This window comes from Hyperolius riggenbachi, chromosome 3, assembly GCF_040937935.1.
Source record: "Hyperolius riggenbachi isolate aHypRig1 chromosome 3, aHypRig1.pri, whole genome shotgun sequence".
In the NCBI taxonomy this organism is placed as follows: Eukaryota; Metazoa; Chordata; class Amphibia; order Anura; family Hyperoliidae; genus Hyperolius; species Hyperolius riggenbachi.
The window spans coordinates 472740686-472766587 of record NC_090648.1 but is presented as its reverse complement, the minus strand read 5'-3'; the positions used below and the strand labels follow the sequence as shown (position 1 = coordinate 472766587).

The following is a 25902-nucleotide window of genomic DNA, read 5'->3' as shown; positions in this document are numbered from 1 at the left end:
TATATATTCTGGGGACACTGGCTGTTTGTCATTATGTGCATTTACTGGTGAAAATCTGTCTCTTATTATGTGCATTTGCTGGTGAAAAGCTGTCTCTTCTGTGCATTTGCTGGTGAAAAGCTGTGTCTTCTGTGCATTTGCTGGTGAAAAGCTGTCTCTTCTGTGCATTTGCTGGTGAAAAGCTGTCTCTTCTGTGCATTTGCTGGTGAAAAGCTGTCTCTTCTGTGCATTTGCTGGTTAAAAGCTGTCTCTTCTGTGCATTTGCTGGTTAAAAGCTGTCTCTTCTGTGCATTTGCTGGTGAAAAGCGGTCTCTTGTTATGTGCACTTACTGGTGAAAAGCGGTCTCTTGTTATGTGCATTTACTGGTGAAAAGCGGTCTCTTGTTATGTGCATTTACATGGGGAAAAGCGGTCTCTTGTTATGTGCATTTACATGGGGAAAAGCGGTCTCTTGTTATGTGCATTTACATGGGGAAAAGCGGTCTCTTGTTATGTGCATTTACATGGGGAAAAGCGGTCTCTTGTTATGTGCATTTACATGGGGAAAAGCGGTCTCTTGTGTGCATTTACTGGTGAAAAGCGGTCTCTTGTTATGTGCATTTACATGGGGAAAAGCTGTCTCTTATGTGCATTTAGTGGGGGAATTTTGTCAGTAAAAATAATCTTTTGTCAGTAAATTTTTAGGTATTTGTCAGTAAAAATAACGTGAAAGGGTGGCAACACTGGCAGGCTGCGTGGCACAACGGGAAAGATACAGGCAGCCCACCTTGGGCTTGGCAGGGGGGAGGAGCCGACGTCAGCGAGCGAGAGTAGGGTGGCGGCAGGCAGCCATAAATACGCAGTGTGTGACTGCGTCGCACTCGCAGAGCCTCTCAGCCTGAGTCAGTCCAGAGACTAGCAGACTCGCAGGAAGCCAAAGCCAGCCAGGAGCAAGCCCATGGAAGAGGGGTAGGAATGGGGTATCACATGCATGCGTAAAGAGGTGGAAGGTGTGGGTGTGATTAGGCAGGACATGGGTGTGGTTATGTGGTTGGGCGCGGTTAATTTAACCACTCCCATAGCCGCCAGAGGAAATCTTGCACCCAGGTGCCAGGCACCCCAGGCTCACCCCTGTCCGGGCCCCACTTCGCAGCAACCACACACCGACCCCCCCAGCAGAGTATTAGTGCTGTGCTATGTGCATATACTTCCCTGATCCCACTGCCACGCGTCTCCTCTTCCTCCTGCTTCAGGGGCAAACCCAGGACTTTCAAGGGGGGGGGGGGGATTCCTAAAAGGTTTCCCTCAGTATAATAATATTGTAGGACATCATGCTAGGTACATATAATGCAATTTCCCGTCCGTCTCACCGATAACGGGATCGATTAGGAGCAGTTTGGATACAGAGGACAGCCGACGTTGGTAATGAAGGGAAAAGTGAAGCATTCACACAGCAGAGCACAGGGCTGTGTTCATACCTGACTCTGTTAAGTTCCCCAGAGCTCTGTACACACGCTGCTGCTCCATGCTCTGTACTCGCTGCTGCTCCATCCAAAGTCAACTGTAGCCAGGAAAGAAAAGGGGCAGTGCTGTGAGCTGCAGATATTTTGGTGTCTAAACTTGTGCCTGCCCCCAGACACTGCACCGGCCCTGGTCTAAGGGGGGATTCTGGGCAGCTGTAATCCCCCCCTGCGTTCGCCTATGCGCTTCTTCCTCCCAGCAGCCACAGCTACCGATCATGTGACATTGGGAATTGTGTGTGCGCAGCACAGAGTGAATGGCTGCTGGGAGGAAGAGGACATGTGATAGACATGTGACGCAGGGGGATCAGGTAAATATAGGCACATAGCCATACCTACACATTTTTTGAGCTGAGAAAGAGGAACATTTTAATACCCCTTCCCTGCCTCTAACCACACCCCTAGCCTTGCATACCACTAAAAATTCATAAGCAAAAGATGTAATTTTAGAATTCACACCACATTGGTCCTGTCTATCATCACTACTTTTTCTTCATATTAACATTTGAAATTAAGAAATATAACAATTTAAAAAATGGGAATAAAGTGTGGAGTCAATTAAACACATTTTTCAGTAGAAAAATACATATATTTACACAGATCTGTACATCAGTCCTGAAAGAGGGACAAATGAGGAAGACAGAGGGACAGGGTTCCCAAAGAGGGACAGTCCCTCTAAAAAAGGGACAGTTGGGAGCTATGACATAGCCCCCCCGTCCCCCACCTCATTGCAGGTGTTGCAGGGGCTATTGTTATGACCCTGCCACACAGCAAGCTCTCAAACATGGAATCTAGCTAAGCATTTTTAGCGACCTTAGGGTGGCCTGTAGCATGATGGATAATCATGTTTAGTTTAAATAGTATTCATTTTACAGAGAACTTTGCTAAGTGAAAGAACTACTGTCTTGGGAGGGGGGGGCACTAGGCTACCAGAGACGCCATATGGTGGAGGGACAGCACCACTAGACACCAGTGGACTGTATAGGGGAGGGCCACTTGAAACCCAGGGAACTGTACAGGGGAGGGAGGGGGGCCACTAGTCACCAGGGAACTGTATAGGGGAGGAAGGACCACTAGACACCAGGGAATTGTATAGGCGAGGGGGTGAACTAGACACCAGAAAACTGTATAGGGGGAAGGGGGGCCACTAGAAACCAGGGTACTGTATAGGGGAGGGAGGAGTGGTACTAGACACCAGGGGACTGCATAGGGGAGGGAGGGGTGGTACTTGACACCAGAGAACTGAATGGGGAGGGAGAGGGCCACCAGACTTTGGGGTTGGCCCACAACCTGGTCCCAATTTTTTAATTTTGGCCCACTTACTCTCTGGCTGCAACATAACGATAATTTCTGTCCAGGGCTTCAAGTTTCTTCATGTCTTCTGGAGGTAAACTGAAGTCAAACACCTGTAAAAACAACAAACAAATACAGTACACAGGGTTATTATGAGATAATAAAAAGCATTAACTCTCCATAGGTTATTTAAAGAGGCCCTGTAGAGACATACAGAAGAATTAAGTACATTATTCAGAATACATACCTTTCCAGTAATTTTCCTGATTTAAAGGAATACTGTAGGGGGGGGTCGGGGGAAAATGAGTTGAAGTTACCCGGGGCTTCTGATGGTCCCCCGCAGACCTCCTGTGCCCGCGCAGCCACTCACTGATGCTCCGGCCCCGCCTCCGGTTCACTTCTGGAATTTCAGACTTTAAAGTCTGAAAACCACTGCGCCTGCGTTGCCGTGTCCTCGCTCCCACTTATGTAAACCAGGAGTGTATAGCACAAGCCCAGTATGGTCTGTACCTGTGCAGTACGCTCCTGGTGACATCAGCGGGAGTGAGGACACGGCAACAGAGGCGCAGTGGTGTCAGACTTTCAAGTCTGAAATTTCAGAAGTGAACCGGAGGCGGGGCCAGAGCATCGGGGAGTGGCTGCGCGGGCACAGGATGTCTGCGGGGGACCATTAGAAGCCCCGGGTAAGTTCAACTCATTTTCCCCCGACCCTCCTACAGTATTCCTTTAAGCATCAGAAAAACTTCCTATACCTGTATATTGAATGTAGCCGCACTGTCCCAGTAATGCGCAGCCTAGGCTAATTAGCTATGCAGAATTCTTTCCCTAGGGCATTCTGGGAGACCAAGCATATTTTGTACTGACTTCGCTACTCTCAGCAAACAAACATTCCGTATAGATCACAAGACAAGAGTAAAGGTATCGCCAGGATAGGACTGGGCCACAGTAGTACAGTTTTTTTCTCTCGGTGGGCCCCGCCTCCAGGACTCTGGTGGGCCCCCCTCCTTGTCTGACAGAGCTCCAATTGCTTCCTGCAGCACAAAAATTCTCTTCTCAGTGCTGTAATCACTCATGCTGAGAGCAGTGGCGTCGCTACGGAGCTGTAGGCCTCGATGCAAATTTTACAATGGGGCCCCCCAAGCAATCTATACATAACAATTGATACGATGCACCAAAACCTGCCAATGGCTACTACAGTGTCAGAGGTGCAAGAAGGGGATGGGAAACAGTTTGTTAATGATTACCTCTGTTCAAAGTATCTATAGAAGAGATTATTATGAGCACAGGACCAATAGAGAGGTAATACTGTAGTTGAGGGAGGGCCCTTCGGGGCCCCTTTGGTCCAAGGGCCCCAATGTGGTCGCAACCTCTGTGGTCACAACCTCTGCAAAGTAGGACATTACTTTATATTGAAGGAGGGGACTCTATGCAAAGTTTTGCCGGGCAGCAGTGTCTCTGAATTACAATGCTGCTAAGATCATGTACATTTGGCCCTGTCCATAATACATCATGACCACGCCCACCTTCCGGTGCATGGTCACACCCTTTTTTCACCGCAATCATGGGATGTGTGGGCCCCGGGTTGAAATTTCTTTGGTTGGCCCCCAGTGTCCCAGTCCGAACCTGGGTATCGCCACCAGTGATAAATTTCAGAACGTAAATCACGGAGAGAAAAAAAATTACAATGGGGAAACACTGACTAAATAATTTACAAGTGAATATTGTACAAAAATAAACAATTTTATTAATTACTTTATTTTGACTGAAGTTCCTCTTTAATATTAAACTCTGGGCACAAACGTTTAATTTTTTTTCATATACTGTATCATTCCTTCCATAAAAATAACAGTAATACAATAACATTTGTAAAGCGCTTTTCTCCCATAGGACTCAAAGTGCTATTTTCCACTTTAAATTGGAACTTCAGCCTAAACAAACATACTGTCATTAAGTTACATTAGTTATGTTAATTAAATTAGATAGGTAATATAATCTCTTACCCACCCTGTTTTAAAAGAACAGGGAAATGTTTGTGATTTCATGGGGCAGCCATCTTTTTCATGGGGGCAGCCATCTTTTTGGTTGAAAGGAGGTGACAGGGAGCAGGAGACACAGTTCCAACTGTCCTGTGTCCTGATCACCCCTCCCAGCTGCACACACTAGGCTTCAAATCTCAAATTAAAAATGTAAAAATACAAATTTGCACCAAAACAGCAGAAGGAGAACAACAACATCAGAAATCCCATTAGCCATTAGCAGCTAAAAATGAGGCTTGGGTAAGAAAAACAAGGTTCTGATGCCAGGGCCGGTCCTGGACTTTCTGCTGCCTGAGGCAAAGATCGTAAAGGCGTCCCCCCCCCCCAATATTTCTACATAACATGAGCGGCGGCCGGCGGCAGCCGGCCAGCCTTATCATCATCATCGTCACGTCGGCGGCGCTCGCTGCTCAGTGACTGACCGTGACAATCAGCCGCAGCCAGGGCAGCAGAGCGGGCGGCAGCCGCCGCCATCAAATCAGCAGGCTTAGGCACTAGGCAGCGTCACCAGCATGCAGCCTTGGAGGAGACAGGAGAGGCCGCAGAGCTCAGTCATCGGACTCGGAGGCCGGCGGCAACAGTGCAGTTTCTAGGCTAAAATGCACCCAGGGCGAGGGTGTAAAAATTGCGCCCCCCCCCCCCCGGTATAGGTAACCAGCTATAGGTCCCCCCCGAGTATAGGTGGCCAGGCATGGGTGAGCCAGTAAAGTTGCCCCCAGTATAGGTTAGCCAGGTAGTTGCCTCCAGTATGTTAGATAGGCAGGCACCCCCCCCCCCCCCCGGTATAAGTTAGATAAGTAGGTGCCCCCAGTACAGGTTAGCTAGGTAGGTGCCTCCAATATAGGTAGCCAGTATAGTTGCCCCCAGCATAGGTGTATATAGTTAGGTAGGTGCCCCCAGTATAGGTAGCCAGTATAGTTGCCACCTGTATAGGCTAGCTAGGTAGGTAGGTGCCCCCAATACAGGTTAGATAAGTGCCCCCAGTATAGGTTAGATAGGTAGCTTCCCCCCAGTATAGGTTAGATTAGGTCGCTGCCCTTCAGTATAGGTTAGATTAGGTAGGTGCCCCCAGTACAGGTTAGATTAGGTAGGTGCCCCCAGTATAGATTAGATAGGTAGCTGCCCCCCAGCATAGGTTAGACAGGTAGCTGCCCCCAGCATAGGTTAGATAGGTAGCTGCCCCCCAGTATAGGTTAGATAGGTAGCTGCCCCCCAGTACAAGTTAGATTAGGTAGGTGCCCCCCAGTATAGGATAGATAGGTAGCTGCCCCCAGTACAGGTTAGATTAGGTAGGTGCCCCCCAGTATAGGATAGATAGGTAGCTGCCCCCAGTATAGGTTAGATAGGTAGCTGCCCCCCAGTGTAGGTTAGATAGGTAGCTGCCCCCCAGTATAGGATAGATAGGTAGCTGCCCCCCAGTATAGGTTAGATAGGTAGCTTCCCCCCAGTATAGGTTAGATAGGTAGCTGCCCCCCAGTATAGGATAGATAGGTAGCTGGCCCCCAGTATAGGTTAGATTAGGTAGGTGCCCCCCAGTATAGGATAGATAGGTAGCTGCCCCCAAAACAGGTTAGATTAGGTAGGTGCCCCCCAGTATAGGATAGATAGGTAGCTGCCCCCAAAACAGGTTAGATTAGGTAGGTGCCCCCCAGTATAGGATAGATAGGTAGCTGCCCCCAAAACAGGTTAGATTAGGTAGGTGCCCCCCAGTATAGGATAGATAGGTAGCTTGCCCAGGTAGGTGCCGCCTCATAATGGCGGAGGGTGGAGCCGGAGCCGCGGGGAGGGCAGCCCGACCTCTCCCTCCCTCTCCCCGGGCCGCCCTCCATGCTCCCCCCTCGGACTTTAGGCAGCAGAGTTAGCGCGCAGAGAAGCGCTGCTGTACACAGCCTGTTACTCACCTCCCTGGATCCGATCGCCGCTCCCGCCCTGCTGGTCTCCTCTCTGCCTAGCCGGCTGATACACACGCGGCTGCTTCCTGTGTAAACAGGAAGCAGCGTGTGTAATGTATCAGCGGCTACATTGCAGAGAGGAGACCAGCAGGGCAGGAGCGGCGATCGGATCCAGGGAGGTGAGTAACAGGCTGTGTACAGCAGCGCTTCCCTGCGCGCTAACTCTGCTGCCTAAAGTCCGAGGGGGGAGCATGGAGGGCGGCCCGGGGAGAGGGAGGGAGAGGTCGGGCTGCCCTCCCCGCGGCTCCGGCTCCCCCCTCCGCCATTATGAGGCGGCACCTACCTGGGCAAGCTACCTATCTATCCTATACTGGGGGGCACCTACCTAATCTAACCTGTTTTGGGGGCAGCTACCTATCTATCCTATACTGGGGGGCACCTACCTAATCTAACCTGTTTTGGGGGCAGCTACCTATCTATCCTATACTGGGGGGCACCTACCTAATCTAACCTGTTTTGGGGGCAGCTACCTATCTATCCTATACTGGGGGGCACCTACCTAATCTAACCTATACTGGGGGCCAGCTACCTATCTATCCTATACTGGGGGGCAGCTACCTATCTAACCTATACTGGGGGGAAGCTACCTATCTAACCTATACTGGGCTCTGGCTCCCCCCGCTCAGTCACAGCCACTTCATCTGGTGCCGCCCCTCCACTTCCTGCCGCCTGAGGAACCCGCCTCACCCCGCCTCATGGGCGGGCCGGCCCTGTCTGATGCTGTGAAACTGTTAAAGAAACACCAAGTTTTTCAGTGCTGCTGAGTAGATTTTTAGTCTGGAGGTTCACTTTAAATTACAAAACCCAATGCAAACGCAGTGCTATTTCATTGCAATTTTTACAGTTCCCCAGCATGTAATTATCTGCCTTTTTTTCTGATATTCTCTGCATTTTGTCTTTTTGTACTTGCAATTGCAGTTTGTGATTTTCCCTTGATTGGGCAGGAAACAATGCATTTTAGCAGGGTTAGGTAAATCACAGGCAGATCACAACACACAGAGTTCCGTCAGTGAGTTTTCTGCAAAGGGAAGTGATACAACATTCAGTGTAGTTCCTGTAAGAAGGGCCCGTTTCCACTAGCGCGAATTCGCATGCAGACAACGCATGCGGATTCGCATAAGTAATACAAGTGGATGGGACTGTTTCCACTTGTCAGTTTTCATTTGCGTTTTTATGTGCAGGATTTTTCTGCACGGTAGACCCTGCAGAATTCGCCTGCGTGTGGAATGCAGGCGAATCGCAGGCAATGTATTTAATAGGGAAATCGCATGCGTTTTTTGCATGCGTTTTTTCCTGCGATTTCGCATTGAAAGTAATGTAAATTGACACAGGCAGTGACATGGTTAAAATCGCATATACCCTGCCTATGCGAAATAGCGGCAAAAAACGCATGCAGAATCGCATCCGCATGCGATTTTGTCAGCGGTGATATGCGGCGATTCCGCACCGCACTAGTGGAAACGGGCCCTTAATGTAAACCTGTGACTTTCAGGCTGGTTTTACACCTGGCCATTGCGTTTGCAGTGTGATGCTCCGCCCCATCACATCGCAACCCACAAAACAGCATTCATATGACTTCGCGGCAGAGCCTGCTGACAGGGTTATATGCATGGTGCAGGTGTTCTGGGTAATTAACCCCGCCACTTCTGGCTACCTATACTGGAGGGAAAGAGGGGAGGGATCATCTGGCTACCTATACTGGAGGGGGGGGGGGGCTCATCAGGCTACCTATACTAGAGGGAAGGGGGGGTAGGGGTCATCTGGCTACTTAAACTACTTATAAACTCGCTATCTATACTGAAGGAGGGTGGCTGGTAACAGTGGCCTTGGGCGGTAAAGAGTACAAATCCGGCCCTGATTGTCGTTGCATTAAAACAAAGTAACGCAACGCACACTCGCAAGGCAAGTGTAAAAGGGGCCTCAAGGAAGAAAAAGGTATTACAGTACTTTTACAAGACCAGTGGATTATTGTGCCTTGTTCGCCATCAATAAAAGAAAGACGTTTTGAATCAGGGTGATTCCATTTATAGGTTAACGTAGAAGAAAAGTTTGTCAATAAATTGTATCATCTTGATTCAAAACTTCTTTCTAGTACCTTTACAAAACTTTGTTTTTTCTACCTACATATTTCAAGGGAGAGAAATACAGATACTTACCTCAGGAGAGGGAAGCCTTTGGATCCTTCAAATGCTTCCCACGTTTTCATCCCAACCACCGCTGAAAGATGGCACCCTTTCGAAGTTTGTGCTTGCATTAGGTGAATCAGCGTAGCTGCACTGCGCAGGAGCAGCTCCGTGCTATTGCTCAGGCGCGAGGCGTCCTGCACAGTGCGGCTGCGCTCTTTCGCGGAAGGAAGTACAGCCGTGCACAACCTTTGGCAAACCTTTGTCCTAGCTCTGGAATGGCGAGGGGGAAGGGAACAGGGGAGTCTATGGGCTTGATTCACAAAGCCGTGCTAACTGTTAGCACGCTGGTGAAAAGCCCATTATCACGCCTAAACTCACTTTAGGCGTGATAAAATAAACTAGATACAAAGTAAACTTTTACACGCGCAAAACTTCCCTCAAAGCGGTGCTAACCTACTTAGTGCAATGCTTATCACGCCCAAAAGTCTTTAGGTGTGCTAACTAGGTTAGCACCGCTTTGTGAATCAAGCCCTATGTATTATCCAAAGGCTTCCCTCTACTAAGGTAAGTGTATTAATGGCACACTTTTTTCCCTACAAGTATACTTTGAAGAGACTTTGTAACAAAATGTTTAGCCTTATTTCTTCTACCCTATAAGTTTATATACCTGTTCTAATGTGGTCTGGCTTACTGCAGCCTTTTCTAGTTGCACTGTCTCTGTAATATATCTAATCTTCTTTTCTATGTCAAGCTTTGTTGACCCAGGGAGGAATGGGCTGCCTCTGCGGTGATAGGGAGAAGCTATGCACGCCCTCTCCTCGCCCTCTGCAAGCTCTGTGTGTGTGCTTTGTTTATCCCTCACAGACAGGTCTCTGCTCTCTGTTTTAGCTTGTCTGAGGGAGGAGGGAGCTGCCCATGCTGAGAAACCCTGACTGGAGTGCAGATAATTCACTATGTAATAAAAACTTACAGTATACTGTAACATAATATATATATATATATATATATATATATATATATATATATATATATATATATATATATAATTATTATTATTATTATTATGTATTTATATAGCGCCGACAAATTACGCAGCGCTGTACAGTGTATATATATATCTTGTCACTAACTGTCCCTCAAAGGAGCTCACAATCTAATCCCTACCATTGCCATATGTCTATATTATGTAGTGTAAGTACTGTAGTCTATGGCCAATTTTTAGGGGGAGCCAATTAACTTATCCATATGTTTTTGGAATGTGGGAGGAAACCAGAGTGCCCGGAGGAAACCCACGCAAACACGGAGAGAACATACAAACTCTTTGCAGATAGTGCCCTGGCTGGGATTCGAACCAGGGACCCAGCGCTGCAAGGCGAGAGAGCTAACCACTACGCCACCGTACATATATATATTATATTATGTTACAGTATATACAAACATCACTTCCTGGTTATCGGTCATGCTTTTTGTTTTGTATGAGCAGCAGGCTCGTGCTCCAACTGACTTGCATTAAATGGTAAAATCACAATTGCTGCAATTGTGCTTCAATTTTACTGGGATTTTAATGCAAGTCAATGGAGCATCTTTTTAAAAGTGAAAACAGATCGAAAAGCGCTCTGCAGGGTGTCTCTGCCCTGAATAGGATTTGGGTCTCTTTACTTTAGAAATAAATATTAATAGATGACAATGGTCATCATTAGATCTCTGAGGCTTTATGTTATATTTTCTATCAAACACATTTGCATTATTCTATAGTCTCCTACTAACCTGGAAGTTCTCTTTGATCCTCATTGTGGAGAAACTTTTTGCCAGGACAACAACTCCAAGCTGAAGGAAGAACCTGATGGCCACCTGAGCTGGTGACTTCTTGTGTTTGCTGGCTATGGAAACCAACACGGGGTCCTCCAGGACAACCGGGGCATTCTGGTCCATCCTACAGAATTGAATCAAGTCTCATTACCTAAGTAAATTCTGCACATAAAATATATAATACAGCCAATGATCAAGGGATCAAGTATGAAGAAGACATCATCTAAAGGGCCCCACCACTCAAAACCAATATTTGGTATTTGAGATAGTGAGACCTCTCTATGGTTTCTTAACAAGTTCGCGTTCCAAGGTTTTCACCCATTAAGATTCCTGACACTTTAGCTGTGTCGTTTTTGATACAGCAGTAACTTTTTTCTAGGACACAGGTGTCATAGACAGGCGTAGCTATGGTTTTCAGCACCAGAGGATAAAGACAGTTTTTTTGCCCCCCTCTGAACAAAATGGGCATAGCCAAGCATCAGAATGTGGTCATGGGTGGAGTCATATGTACAAATGCGGTTTAGATAGACAGGTGTGCCCCCTCCACCTTCCCCATGTTTAAATAACCAAATGTGCCCCCTTCCCCCATTCAGATCGCCAGATGTGCCTCCCTTTAGATAGCTAGATATGCCCTCCTTTAGATAGCCAGATGTGCCTCCCTTTAGATAGCCAGATGTGCCCCCCTTTAGATAGATAGATTTGCCCCCCTTTAGATAGCTACAGTGGTTTGCAAAAGTATTCGGCCCCCTTGAAGTTTTCCACATTTTGTCACATTACTGCCACAAACATGAATCAATTTTATTGAAATTCCACATGAAAGACCAATACAAAGTGGTGTACATGTGAGAAGTGGAACGAAAATCATACATCATTCCAAACATTTTTTATAAATCAATAACTGCAAAGTGGGGTGTGCGTAATTATTCAGCCCCCTGAGTCAATACTTTGTAGAACCACCTTTTTCTGCAATTACAGCTGCCAGTCTTCTATGGTATGTCTCTCTACCAGCTTTGCACATCTAGAGACTTAAAACCTTGCCCATTCTTCTTTGCAAAACAGCTCCAGCTCAGTCAGATTAGATGGACAGCATTTGTGAACAGCAGTTTTCAGATCTTGCCACCGATTCTCGATTGGCTTTAGATCTGGACTTTGACTGGGCTATTATAACACATGGATATGTTTTGTTTTAAACCATTCCATTGTTGCCCTGGCTTTATGTTTAGGGTAGTTGTCCTCCTGGAAGGTGAACCTCCGCCACAGTCTCAAGTCTTTTGCAGAATCCAAGAGGTTTTCTTCCAAGATTGCCCTGTATTAGGCTCCATCCATCTTCCCATCAACTCTGACCAGCTTCCCTGTCTCTGCTGAAGAGATGCACCCCCTGAGCATGATGCTGCCACCACCATATTTGACAGTGGGGATGGTGTGTTCTGAGTGATGTGCAGTGTTCGTTTTCCGCCACACATAGTGTTTTGCATTTTGGCCAAAAAGTTCCATTTTGGTCTCATCTGATCAGAGCACCTTCTTCCACATGTTTACTGTGTCCCCACATAGCTTGTGGCAAACTGCAAACAGGATTTCTTATGCTTTTCTGTTAACAATGGCTTTCTTGCCACTTTTCCATAAAGGCCAACTTCGTGCAGTGCACGACTAATAGTTGTCCTATGGACAGATTCCCCCACCTGAGCTGTAGAACTCTGCAGCTCGTCCAGAGTCACCATGGGCCTCTTCACTGCATTTCTGATCAGCGCTCTCCTTGTTCGGCCTGTGAGTTTAAGTGGACGGCCTTGTCTTGGTAGGTTTACACAGTTGTGCCATAAATCTTTTTGCAGCCTAAGCCTGCTTTAAATTTCTCAATAACTTTATCCCTGACCTGTCTGGTGTGTTCTTTGGACTTCATGGTGTTGTTGCTCCCAAGATTCTCATAGACAACCTCTGAGGCCATCACATAGCAGCTGTATTTGTACTGACATTAGATTACACACAGGTGCACTCTATTTAGTCATTAGCCCTCATCAGGCAATATCTATGGGCTACTGACTGCACTCAGACCAAAGGGGGCTGAACAGTGGCGTAGATAAGGAGCTGTGGGCCCCGATGCAAGTTTTACATTGGAGCTCCCCCAAGCACTCTATACATAACAATTGATACGGCGCACCAAAACCTGCCAATGGCGCAACTACAGTGTCAGAGGTGCAAGAAGGGAATGAGGAACAGTTTGTTTATGATTACCACTATTCAAAGTATCTATAGAAGTGATTATTATGAGCACAGGGTCAAGAGAGCCAATACTGTAGTTGAGGGAGGGCCCTTCGGGGCCCCTCTGGCCCAAGGGCCCCGATGCGGTCGCTACCTCTGCACCCCCTATTGCTACGCCCCTAGGGCTGAATAATTACGCACACCCCACTTTGCAGTTATTGATTTGTAAAAAATACTTGGAATCATGTATGATTGTCGTTCCACTTCTCACATGTACACCACTTTGTATTGGTCTTTTACGTGGAATTCCAATACAACTCATTCATGTTAGTGGCAGTAATGTGACAAAATGTGGAAAACTTCAAGGGGGCCGAATACTTCTGCAAACCACTGTAGATGTGCCTCGCTTTTTCTACTGCTGTTAACACTTCTGCGCTCCTCTGCAGAGGGAGGGAGAGAAGTAGGGGCACTTCGGGTAGCCACCAAGCCGCCTCTCACGCATTTGGGGTGCAGTGGCCATGCTAAGTGCCCTCACAGTCCTGCACCCAGGGACATTTGCGCCCCCCCCCCATAGCTACGCCTCTGGTCTTAGAACAGCAACTAGTTAAAGTGTACCTGAGATGTAAAAAAAAGCAGATAGATAGATATTTACCTCAGTAGAGGGAAGCCTATGGATAATCCAGAGGCTTCTCCCATCTTCCTCACCCCCACCAATCCAGCTCTGGGACCCTCTAAACATATTCCACAAGGACTTGTCGAATATGTTTGCCGTCTGTTTATATCAGAAGCGAAACCTCAAAGTAAGCCTGTGAGAGAAGAGTGATTGGCTGGCGGGGGAAGGAGGGAGGGGCAGGGAGGGGGGAATAATAAAAAAAAAATTTCAAATGTATTTAATAAATAAAATAAATATTTACAGCAATAGAAACTTTCAGGCGCACCATTGAAAAGCACGGCAAACGTAATTTACCGTTTTAAAGTGAAACATTCTGGCGCCCCGCCGGTAATTATCTATCACTGTGCCAGAATGTTGCACTTCAAAGCGGTAAATTACGTTTACTGTGCTTTTTTCAATGGTGTGCCAGAAAGTTCAGTGTGACAGGCAGCAGGGGTAATACATTACCTGCTCCTGGACGATCCTCTCCACTTGTTAGTTTGAATAAGCCCGGCAGCCAGCCAATCATCATGCAGCTTCAGTCCCCACATGGTGATTGGTTGGCTGCAGGACTCTTTCAAACTAAACAGGAAGTGGAGAGGAGACGGGATCGTCGGGACCAGGTAATGTATCACAGGTGACGGTAATTACATATTATTGCTAAGGTTATATAACATTTTAGGATATTTATAAAACGTTAAATAACCTTAGTAGCAAGATGCCATTATCGGCATTACCCTGCGCCATTTTTTCCCGGTGCCTCTTTGTTATGACGCCTTGCCTATGCCTAAAAACGACCATGCCTATTATTATTCTTTATTTTAAAAAGTGTCAATATGTTTCATAGTGATATACATTTAACACATTCTGTAGGCCCCGTTCAGACTATGTGCGTTCCTAGGCGTTTTTACAGAACGCATATGGGCAGACTTTGCGCATAGAAACGGCTACTAATGTTTTCTAATAGCCTCGTTCACATGTATGCGTATGAGACGCATACGTTTCTCATCCGCATTGCTGCACGCAGTTCTGTGCATCACGCACAGAAATGGACGCAATGAAAGTCTATGGCCCTGTTCATACAGTCAGCGTTTGCAGAACGCATAGAAATTCAAAGAAACGCAAGTTGAAAAACGCATGCGTTTGTATGCGTTTTTCTTGCGTTCAAATGCGTTTTCTATTGCCTTTTGCACACAAACGTCACACAGGAAACAGAAAAGAATTATGGGAAACGGAGAGGGAAACGTACGCTAAAAACGCAATAGTATGCATTTTTTATATGCATCTATAGACTTTCATTGTGTTCGTTTCTGTGCGTGACGCACAGAACTGCGTGCAGCAATGCGGATGAGAAACGTATGCGTCTCATACGCATACATGTGAACGAGGCTATTAGAAAACATTAGTAGCCGTTTCTATGCGCAAAGTCTGCCCATATGCGTTCTGTAAAAACGGCTAGGAACGCACATAGTCTATAGATGCATATTAAAAACGCGTACTATTGCGTTTTTAGCGTACGTTTCCCTCTGCGTTTCCCATAATTCTTTTCTGTTTCCTGTGTGACGTGTGTGTGCAAAACACAATAGAAAACACATTTGAATGCAAGAAAAATGCATACAAACGCTTGCGTTTTTCAACTTGCGTTTCTTTGAATTTCTATGCGTTCTGTAAACGATGACAGTATGAACAGGGCCTAAGGGTTAATTATCATGCAGTATAATACAATCACAACAGAACACAATAACTCTACAATATTTAGCAAGATCAATCCATGTATCCTTTACCATTTCTCATCTCTGCTGGACCCCAGCACACTGTATCCAACCAGAAGTATATCCCGAGATCTGCAAAACTCCAGCAGTTTCTTCTGATTTAGATAAATGTGACATTCTACCTGCAGAGGGCAGCAGAAGCCTTATGAATCAAATTGAAAAGGTACAATAATGTAAATCCAGCTTACTGATTCGTAAACCTTCGCAGATTTTTTTTTCATCTAATGCTGGATACACACCATGCGTTTCCGCGTTCGATACGTCCGTCGATACGCATCGATTCTATTATTTCCGACATGTCCGATTCAAGCTTCGATGGATCGTTAGGTCGATTTGCCATACTTTACATGGCAATCGACCTAAAAATCATCGAAATGCGTTCGGAAATGCTCGGAAATAATCGAATCGACGTGTATCGACGGACGCATTCGACGCAGAAACGCATGGTGTGTATACAGCATTAGGCAGGGGTCAGGAACCTTTTTGGCTGAGAGAGCCATAAACACCACATATTTTAAAATGTAATTCCGTGAGAGCCATACAATATGTTTCAAACTGGGACAGTACGCATGCGCAGCAGAGAGCTCACATCCCTGTTGCCATGGTGATGTGTATACAGATGATCCGCCGGGCAGCGGACGTGTCAGACACGTCTTCAGCTTTTCTTGGGTTTCCGCAACATCAGCAATTTCCCGGAGAGCCAGAGAGGAGAAATACCGACTAACAGCTTGTACAATTAGCTAGCAGACTTGAAGGTTGATTCACTTTGTAGGACGAGGTCCCCGCAGTTTGCCTTAATAGGCTGCCTGTCAAGTGACAGGCAGCCTATTGGGCCAATCAAGGTGCGAGAATCTCGTTCTACAAAGTCACTGGACGGTCTGGACCTAACAGCTGTTAGTTTTGGAGGAGCGCAAGTAAGTTAGTAGTCCATGGTACAGCAATAGCGTGCTTACTTTGAAAATTGTACTTGCTCTGCCACACTATGCTGTGCTGCTTGAGCAGAGTAGCTTAGTTAATCAACCCCTACTGATTTGTATATGAGCCAGATGCAGCCCTCAAAAGAGCCACATCTGGCTTCCGAGCCATAGGTTCCCTACCCCTGATCTAGGGCATTAATTCAATACAATTTTCGACTTCGTTATCTCTGAGGAGATTTCTTTTTTTACACCATCTCAATAAAATACTTTTGCAACCCTAACTTAAAAAAAATATAAAAAATATTGTTCCAAAATAATTTAAAGGACACCTATAGTGAGAGGAATATGGAAGCTGCCATATTTATTTCCATAAAAACAATGCCAGTCGCCTGGCTGATCTGAGGACCAGTTCACACTGGATGATTTTTCAGCGATTTGCTGATCACTGGCGATCAGCAAAATGCTGCTGCTAATGGAAGTCAATGGTGGTGTTCACACTGTAGCAATCTCCAGTGATTAGCGATTTGCTGATGGTGCATGCAGCATTTTTGGAGCAATTGCATTTCAATGCTATAGAATCACAGAACACAATCACTCCTAAATCGCTGTCCTGTACAGTGAAAAAACAGCTTTTTGCTGATCACCGGTGATCAGCAAAACACTACCAAAGCGCCCAGTGTGACCTAGCCCTTTCATGCATCAGTAGAGTCTGAATCACTCACCTGAAACAAGCATGCAGCTAATCTTGTCAGGTTTATCAGAAACACTTGATATGCATATGCTTTTTCGGGGTCTATGTCAAAGTATTAGAGGCAGAGGATCAGTAGGACAGCCAGAAATGTTGCATTTTTTAAAAGGAGTTAAATATGGCAGCCTCCATATCCCTTCACGTTAGGTGTCCTTTAAGTGTACTGTCACTTTTCTTACCTGTGTTTGGTACTTTTTCACTTGCAATATAATAACGAGAATGTAAACCCTTACTAAAGTACTATAAATAACTAAACTGTGGAGGGAGGTGTGGCCTAGGGATTGCGTCTGGACACAGAAAGTATAGTGCCCTAGTCAGAGAGAAGTAGTGTCACCCCACAAACTGACTACACCTGTTGGTAAGTATGATGGACATTTAGGGAATAGGGATCACTTCATTCTCTGTAAAGAGGGTGAAGGGGGCACAAGGGACAGGTTTAAAAAGGAAAGCTAGACATGAAATGTAACCACTTCCTGCAATCTGGACGCATAAAAACATGTTTGAGCTTCTTAGCTGCAAATAGGATGCATTAATGCAATTGTTGAATCTGCCGCTGCCGTGCCCCCGCCGGGACTTATTCGTTGGTGATTGCTGAATGGGAACATGTGTTCCCTGAGACAGTTAAAGTGCCTGTGAATGAATGATCAGGACTTCAGCCAGAAGTCAGTCATCATTCATTGAAGTGAATACACACTTTGTTCTAAGCACACAGGATAAAGTGTGAGGGAACATCTAGTGGTTAAAAACTGAAATGGCTTTAAAATACACTATTTACACCACAAAAATTACATGTAAAAGACATTAAAGGGCAACTGAAGTGAGAAGGACTATGGAGGCTGCCATGTTTATTTCCTTTTAAACCATACTAGTTGCCTGGCAGCCCTGCTGGTCTGTTTGGCTGCACTAGTGTCTGAATCACACATGAAAGAAGCATGCAGCTAATCTGTCAGATCTGACAATAATGTCAGAAACACCTGATCTGCTGCATGCTTGTTCAGGGGCTATGGCTAAAAGTATTAGAGGCAGAGGATCAGCAGGCAACTGGTATTGCTTAAAAGGAAATAAACAAGGCAGCCTCCATATACCTCTCTTTTCAGTTGTCCTTTAACCCCTTTTGCCCCCCTCCCCCTGCCCCACCACCACCCTTATAGTTACCAAAATAAAACACAAGTGGCAGCATAGAAAAAAATCATAAGCAATTATCTTAGGGACTCCGATTTTTAATATTTATGTCATGAGGGTATATTACTGTTATCTTTGCAAACAAGGGCTTGTAATTATTGATAGCATACAGTGAAAAAACAAAAACACACCTTTATTTCAAAATAATATATTGTTACCATACATTGTACTAGGAACAGAATTTAAATGTTGTGATAGTTGGGACCTTGAGAAATACTATGCCTAGCTATACTGTGGGCACCTATACCTGGCTATACTGGGGGAGGGCACCTATAACTGGCTATACTGGGGACGGGCACCCATGCCTGGCTATACTGGGGGCACCCATGCTTAGCTATACTGAGGACACCTATACCTGGCTATACTGGGGGGAGGGCACCAATACCTGGCTATACTGGGGACAGCACCTATACATGGCTATCTATACTGGAGGCACCTATACCTGGGGTGGGGGGCATACGTGCAAAAAAGGGGTGTGGAAAAAAAGGCGCCCAGTAACGGCAATAGTAAAATTCCATTATGAAATACCAATATTTTACTAGAAAAACGTAAAATATCGATATTAAATACCAATATTTTACTATGGCCAAACCCAACTCCACTCTCACACTGAACGGGGATGCGTTATGTGGTTTTCAGAGTAGAACAGACAGCAGAGGACAGAGCCAGACTGGTAGTGTAGCGAACGTAACAGCTGTGCAGCTAGCCACACGCTAAGTGCCGTAGATAGGATAGATAGGACAGAGCTCACAAGTTTGGAAACAGGAAGACACCAACAATTGGGAAGACAGAAGAATTGGGCAGAGAGTAAGGACGAGCCACAGGTTTGGAAGAGGCCGCGGCAGGAAACTAAGGCTTTATAGGTAAACGTTGATGGGGCAGTATACTGCTGACTGCTCGACAGCGCTGTACAGAAGCAGGGCAAGAAAGCTGTGCGAGAAGCGAGAGGCAACACACCTGACACTGAAACCTTTAACGGGAGCAGGGAGACGAGATGAGCGCAGAGCACAATGACAGCGTGCTGAAGAGGAGAGGCTTGAGAAGTGTGACCTGGAGCAGGAAAAAAGTGGCACAAGCGGCAAGTGATGATTATTATTATTGTAACATGTACAGTACAAAGGGCAATACAAAATAGCGGCATTTGGGTGCCCGCAATGCCCTGTACCAGCGCCCGCTGTATTTTGGGCGCCCAAAGACCGTATTTTGTCTTGGCGCCTGTGGTGGCGCCCATTTAGTCCAGTGGCGCATGCACCCTTTTTTCCTGCTTTGTGTAGGGGGGCCCATCCAAAGTTTTGCAAGGGGGACCCGTGGTTTCTAGTTACACCCCTGTACACTTATACACCCTTTTCAAATCTGATCTCTACTAACCCTTGCCCTTATTTTGAACATGAAGTGTAGGCTTCAAATATACACTCATACCCATTGGAAATGGTGCTATGGCTCAATCATACCTTGGGTGAGAGGCCCATTAAACATTCTTGAGAGTGCAGTTTGTGGGTAGCCCTCTGAGGGACTCCGTGGGAAGATAGCAAAGAGTGAGGGAGCTACCTCTGTTACCTGGTTGCACACTGGCTTGTGCCGGAGGCCTGGTTTGTTGAGGATCAGTTCCAGTTGTTTGTGGTTAAAATTGGAGACTCCGATAGATCTCGTCAGACCGGCATCCACACACTGCTCCATGGCCTAACAATAAGAAAGTACATGGATTCTGGGTGGAAGAAGGGAGGGAAGACTGAAGGCAGAAGAGGCAGAAGAGGCAGAAGTTGGATATAGGAAGGAAGGATAGCAGGAGGAGAGAAAATGAAGAACTTACCTGTCATATGTCTCAACAGTAGTGATGGTCATGTCTAGAACTCATGAAGAAAGCCTCATGAGCATGCGATTTGTTTGATCAGCTGATTTGCAAAGCTCTGATTTCCTGTGATCACATTCTGCTTTATCACATAATCATGACTTGCAAATCAGAGACTTACATATCTATCACCTGACCAAACTGATCACATGCTTCTCCATGAGTTATCTTACACATGACCATCACTACTCAGCAGTCTGTATTGTGGAAAATAAATTGTCCTTTTTCATTAAAGCTAACTTGAACTGAATGAAAACATTGCAATCATATAATTTGTGGGATAAAGCACTTAAAGCACTTCCGAATTCAAACACAACCTGTAAAATAAACATGTTTTCCAAATACTTACCTCCTGCAGAATCAGCCTGGCATCCTGTCTTGTACCATTAATGGTCCCGTTTGGCCGCTGTCCACTGAAAAAAACCCCTGAGAGAACAGATGTAGTGCGCATACGCAAGTTTAGAGATCGCTCTCTCCTTTAAAGTGGATCTGAGGCAAACTTTTACTCATTGCATAATTGTGTTCCTTTCCTATTGTTTATAGGGCATTTCTCAAGCCAAATACTTTGTTTTTGTTTTAATACTCTAATTCCCTATAAACTAAATAAACCACGCCCACAGGTTTTTAGAGAGCCTTGGCAGTAGCAAGGGCTCATGGGGGCTCAGTCTGGGCACGAGGAGGAGGAGGTGTTACTAGCCATTGATTTCAGAGGCAGAAGGGAGGAGGGAGGAGGGGGGATTAGTTTTTTTTCACAGGCTTCGTGCTCAAGATACAGATAAGCCTGCCTCTGTGTAATGTTTACAAACAACATGGCTGCTCTCATTGTATCACAGGAAGAAATAATCATTTTCTATTAAAGCTGTTTGCAGCTATATTTGCTGTGTAAACTATCTAAACTTTAGATAAGATATATAGACAAGTTACTTGTTATAGTTAGTTTTTCATCACAGATCCGCTTTAAGAAAAATAATTCAGGAAAATGGGAAGAAGAGAAGATTTAAAGGAGAACTGTAGTGAGAGGTATATGGAGGCTGCCATATTTATTTCCTCTTAAGCAATACCAGTTGCCTGGCAGCCCTGCTGATCTATTTGGCTGAAGTAGTGGCTGAATCACACCAGAAACAAGCATTCAGCTAATCTTGTCATATCTGTCAAAATTGTCAGAAACACCTGATCTGCTGCATGCTTGTTCAGGTCCTATGGCTGAAAGTGTTAGAGGCAGAGAATCAGCAGGATAGCCAGGCAACTGGTATTGCTTAAATGGAAATAAATATGGCAGCCTCCATACACCTCTCTCTACAGTTCTCCTATAAGTAGGGTGGGAGGAACTGATAAAAAGAAGGAAATGGGAAAATGAGGATGAGGAAAAGGCAGAATGGGAAAAGGACATGAGGAAGATGTGAAGTTAAATCTCACCTCCCAGGTGTCCTGTAAATCTGTATTATGGAAAATATACTGTCCATAGTCATCTTTAGGAAAGGGGTCGTCCCCTGGCTGTAGAAGGCAGAAGTATAGTAAATAATTAGATTCTTTCTTCAAGAGACGCCTTCAGTAAGACACTGAAACGCTTTTTGTATCACAGTATAATCTCATTATTATAAACTCTGGTATAGTAAACATTTGGATATAGTAAACTACCTCTCCAGGTTCTGGTCAATCTCCATTATAAGCAGGGCTGGATTTAGGCCAAGGCCACCTAGGCCATGGCCTAGGGCACCACAGGAGGAAGGGCACCAAAGCAGCAGGCTAAACTGGTACAGCATTTGCAAGCTTGTAAATGCTGCAATGCAGGGAGATCAGGGGAGCGCCTGCTGCTAGTCCCCTGTGCAGCAGCCACCTTGCTCTCTGTGCACATTTGGATTGTGGCTGGCGGCTATTGACTTGGGCAGCATTGGAGACGGACAGGAAGAGGAAGCTTTTGCACTGAAGACGAGCGGAGAAATGAGCGACACAGATGGCTGCTGCGGTGTGAAGGCGAGCTGGCCACCCATACTGAAAGGGGGGTGAGAATAGGAGGGATTAAAAGAGTCATCTGGCTACCTATACTGGAGGGAAAGGGGGAGGGGTCATCTGGCTACCTATACTGGGCTGAAGTGAAGGGGGAGGGGTCATCTTGTTACCTATACTGAAGGGGGGCGGCTGGTGACAGTGGCCTTGAGCGGTAACAAGTACAAATCCGGCCCTGATAATAAGCAGCGACTGATATAGTAAACCCTGATATAATAAAACGTCTGTCATAGAAAACATGTTTTTTAGCCCTTCATCATGTGGAGTCTGGATATAATAAAAAGTGGACGCTGCATGCTTCATATGTCAGGGCTAGTTCACATTGAAGGCTGAACACCAATCGCGTTCACGTCCACGATTTGGCAGGCAAAATCTCACAGTTTACCGTGATTTGCGCATGTGGTTCCCATTCAATAGAACATGAATCACAACACGATCATCCCGAAAGCTCTGCATGCAGCGCGTTTGCGATTTATCGCAATCGCAAAAGCTGCAGTGAGAATGTATCCATAGGGATACATTAACAGCAGCATTTTGCTGAACGCCGGCAATCAGCAAAGCGCTGCAAAACTAGCCGTAAAGTGTGAAAGCCATGGTCAGCTGCTCTCTTCAGGCTGTTGCTGTAAGTCCCGCCCGCGGAGGTATCGGAGCCACTCACAGGAAGGGAGCGGCTGCCTCTAATCAGTGACGGCTTTAATTTTTAAGAAGCCCTGGATACTGTACTAGCAATATGTCCAGCCTGGCTATGCAGCCCTAAGGTATACTTAACCTTGTAGTCCACGAAATGTGCAAGTGTACTGTATGAGTTGCTCCTTTGCAGCAAAGACTGTACCATGCTGGGCTATTTCCAGGGCAATTTCTGATATAGTAATATTCTGCTATAGTAAACCACTTTTCCCCATCCTTTGGAGTTGACTATAATGAGATTATACTGTAGCTGTTCCTCAGCAAGCATCAAATACCTACCTTCATCTCCAGAGGTGTGTGAATAAGGAACAGGTCCATGTACTCCAGCTGCAGCTGCCTCAACGACCTCTCCAGAGCCGGGCGGACATGTGTGGGGGGGTGAAAGGTGCTCCAAAGCTTGCAAAATACCACACAGTGTATCACTTCATAGGTTACACAGCACCACACAATCATGATACATGATTTCCTATTCTAGCTTATTTGATGATGCACTAAGTTCATTAGTAGTGATGACCGCAAATTTCGCAAAGCCGTAGTTTTGCATCGGAATTTGGAATTAGGATGCAAAATCGTAATGTAAAATTTGGGGAAAAAAATCATAATTAATAACATCTGTAATTGTCATAATTCGTACATTTTCGTAATTTTCACTTAATTTTCGCATTATTTCATGCAGACTTTAGCAGTCAGCAGCAAAGCCCCCTTACATGCTATTGTCACAGAAATTGCTGCATATGTTAAGGGAGAATAGTGAGTACAACTCAAAAAAATAATTTTTCAAAAAGACATTGTAGTTTTTGAGAAAATTGATTTTGAAAATGCAAAGAAAACTGTTTTTTAAATTGTCATTTTTAACATATGTAGCAATTTCTCCTTCTCCTTAACCTATTGGGGACCGATGTAGGTTGAATCAACGTCCAGTAGGTCGTGGTACAGTTCTGACCAGACGTCGATTCAACGTCCGCGCTAAAGAACTGTCCCGACGAGATCGTGCGCACCTGAGAGGGGAGATTAAGCTGTCATATGACAGGTGGCATCTCCCCCGAATGATCAGCAGCCATCGCGTATGGCTGCTGATCACGTGATCACTACGATCGCCGGCGGATTGTAGTGATCCACTTTGACAGTGGCGGCGGTGGCAGGGGGAAAAAGAAGAGGATCCACTCAACTCCCCGCCGTTCCAGCGACTATCGGCGCCCCCCACTGCTCTGGCCGGCATCTCTGCTCCGTCTGACGTCAGCGCCGGGTCCCGGCATGATGACGTCATCAAGCCGCGACCTGACCTGAGCGTCATTTGGAGCGGAGATGCCGGCTGGAGAAGAAGGGGGCTACTGCGGCTCATCGCTGGAGCCTGGAAGGTGAGTGATTGCTGCTGGCGTAAGGGGGGACACTTGCCACCATGAGGGGAACACTGCCCAGCCAGCCACAGACGGGATCCGGCCGCCTGACCCCCCCAAATGCGCGCACCCCCCTCCACCGCAAAATGCCCTGGTCATTAAGGGGGGTTAGGCGGCCGGTCCCGAAGTGATTAACATAGGTAGCAATTTCCATGACAATAGCATGCAGAGCCGGGACAAGGTCCTCCAGCACCCAAGGCTGAGACGCCAAATTGCGCCCCTCCATCCCTCGCACCCCAGCCGTCCCACACTGATTGCAATTAGACTAAGAGGCGCCCCAGGGCCCTCAACAACTTAATCGCTAGTTATCTGGCTTGCAGTCACTGCCATGTTTCCACTTTTCTTATTTCTCTCTGCTTCAAACACAATAGGGGAATGATAGCTGAGTGAGTTGTGCACCCCCTCCTACACTGCGCCCTGAGGCTGGAGCCTCTCTCGCCTCTGCCTCGGCCCTGCGCCCCCTCCTACACTGCGCTCTGAGGCTGGAGCCTCTCTCGCCTCTGCCTCGGCCCTGTGCCCCCTCCTACACTGCGCCCTGAGGCTGGAGCCTCTCTCACCTCTGCCTCGGCCCGGCACCCCCTCCTACACTGCGCCCTGAGGCTGGAGCCTCTCTCGCCTCTGCCTCGGCCCTGCGCCCCCTCCTACACTGCGCCCTGAGGCTGGAGCCTCTCTCGCCTCTGCCTCGGCCCTGCGCCCCCTCCTACACTGCGCCCTGAGGCTGGAGCCTCTCTCGCCTCTGCCTCGGCCCTGCGCCCCCTCCTACACTGCGCCCTGAGGCTGGAGACCCAGCCTTGATAGCATGTATGGGGGCATTGCTATTCACTGCAAAGTCGGCATGGAATTACGGTATACAAAAATTATGCGGAAATGTACGCAAAATTAGGAATTATTGCATTAAATCCATTGAATTTAGAAACTGTAATTACGTTTGGGTGTAATTGCAATTAGCTGATCACCACTATTCTTAGGGTCTCTAATGCCTTGTTTATCTGATGCTTAGATTTTTCCTGATTTCAAGTTATCTCATGATTCATTGTGCACCCATGTGTGAAGCTAGGATTGCTTATTCCGATTTCACGGAGTTGAAATTTCCACATTTTCCATCGGAATTCGGAAATCAGAAAACGGAAATTGGAATTCTGCAGAAATCTGATTTACAGCAACTCGGTAATTGTAGTTCAATCACAGAGCTTGAAAGCATTGGAGCAATCAGAGAATGCAGAATTTTTCAGCAAAAATCTGATCACCGTGGTAATTTGAGACCAATCACAAGTCTGAATTTCTGTTTTTCCGATTTCCGTTTTTTTTGGGTTTTTTTGCATTCTCTGATGCACACAGTTCAGCCTCCATCTTATGCCTCTTGGACACTGCAAGTGATTCCGATTCAGATTCCGCTTTTTAATCAGTTTTTACATCAGATTCAGATTCCGATTTGCAGTTTGCTCCCTGCACACTGCAAATCGGAATCTGAATCGGATGTAAAAACTGATTAAAAAGCGGAATCTGAATTGGAATCACTTGCAGTGTGCAAGAGGCCTTAAAGAGGCCTAAGGGTGCTCATAAATTAGGATTACCAAATGACGGCATTGATTTCCAGTGGATTTGATCATAACGATCAAATCTGGCAGAGATCAGTGCGACAACGTGGCCACCCGATCGCTCGTTTTGATGGATTTCTGGCTGGATCTAATGAAACAGTTGATCCATGATGCTGGAAAGATCTTGCTCAAAAGGGCTCAATCAGGAGTGCAGCGTTGACAGCGTTTGATATTTCTACAAT

General features: G+C 46.3%; 1 protein-coding gene across 3 annotated transcripts in view; it reads right to left on the bottom strand.

The window, feature by feature from the left end:
- Positions 1-25902, bottom strand: part of LOC137564314 (aldo-keto reductase family 1 member C15-like) — a 67334-nt gene that overhangs the window by 5662 nt on the left and 35770 nt on the right. Inside the window, exons 4-9 of one of the 3 annotated variants that reach the window (XM_068278042.1) lie at positions 23005-23121; positions 21448-21525; positions 19731-19862; positions 15348-15457; positions 10674-10839; positions 2823-2905 (exon numbers count right to left, since the gene is read on the bottom strand). In XM_068278042.1, the coding sequence (XP_068134143.1) occupies positions 2823-2905; positions 10674-10839; positions 15348-15457; positions 19731-19862; positions 21448-21525; positions 23005-23121 (686 nt within the window). The remainder of the gene's footprint in view (positions 1-2822; positions 2906-10673; positions 10840-15347; positions 15458-19730; positions 19863-21447; positions 21526-23004; positions 23122-25902) is intronic. The other 2 variants (XM_068278043.1, XM_068278044.1) reach the window with 2 other exon arrangements.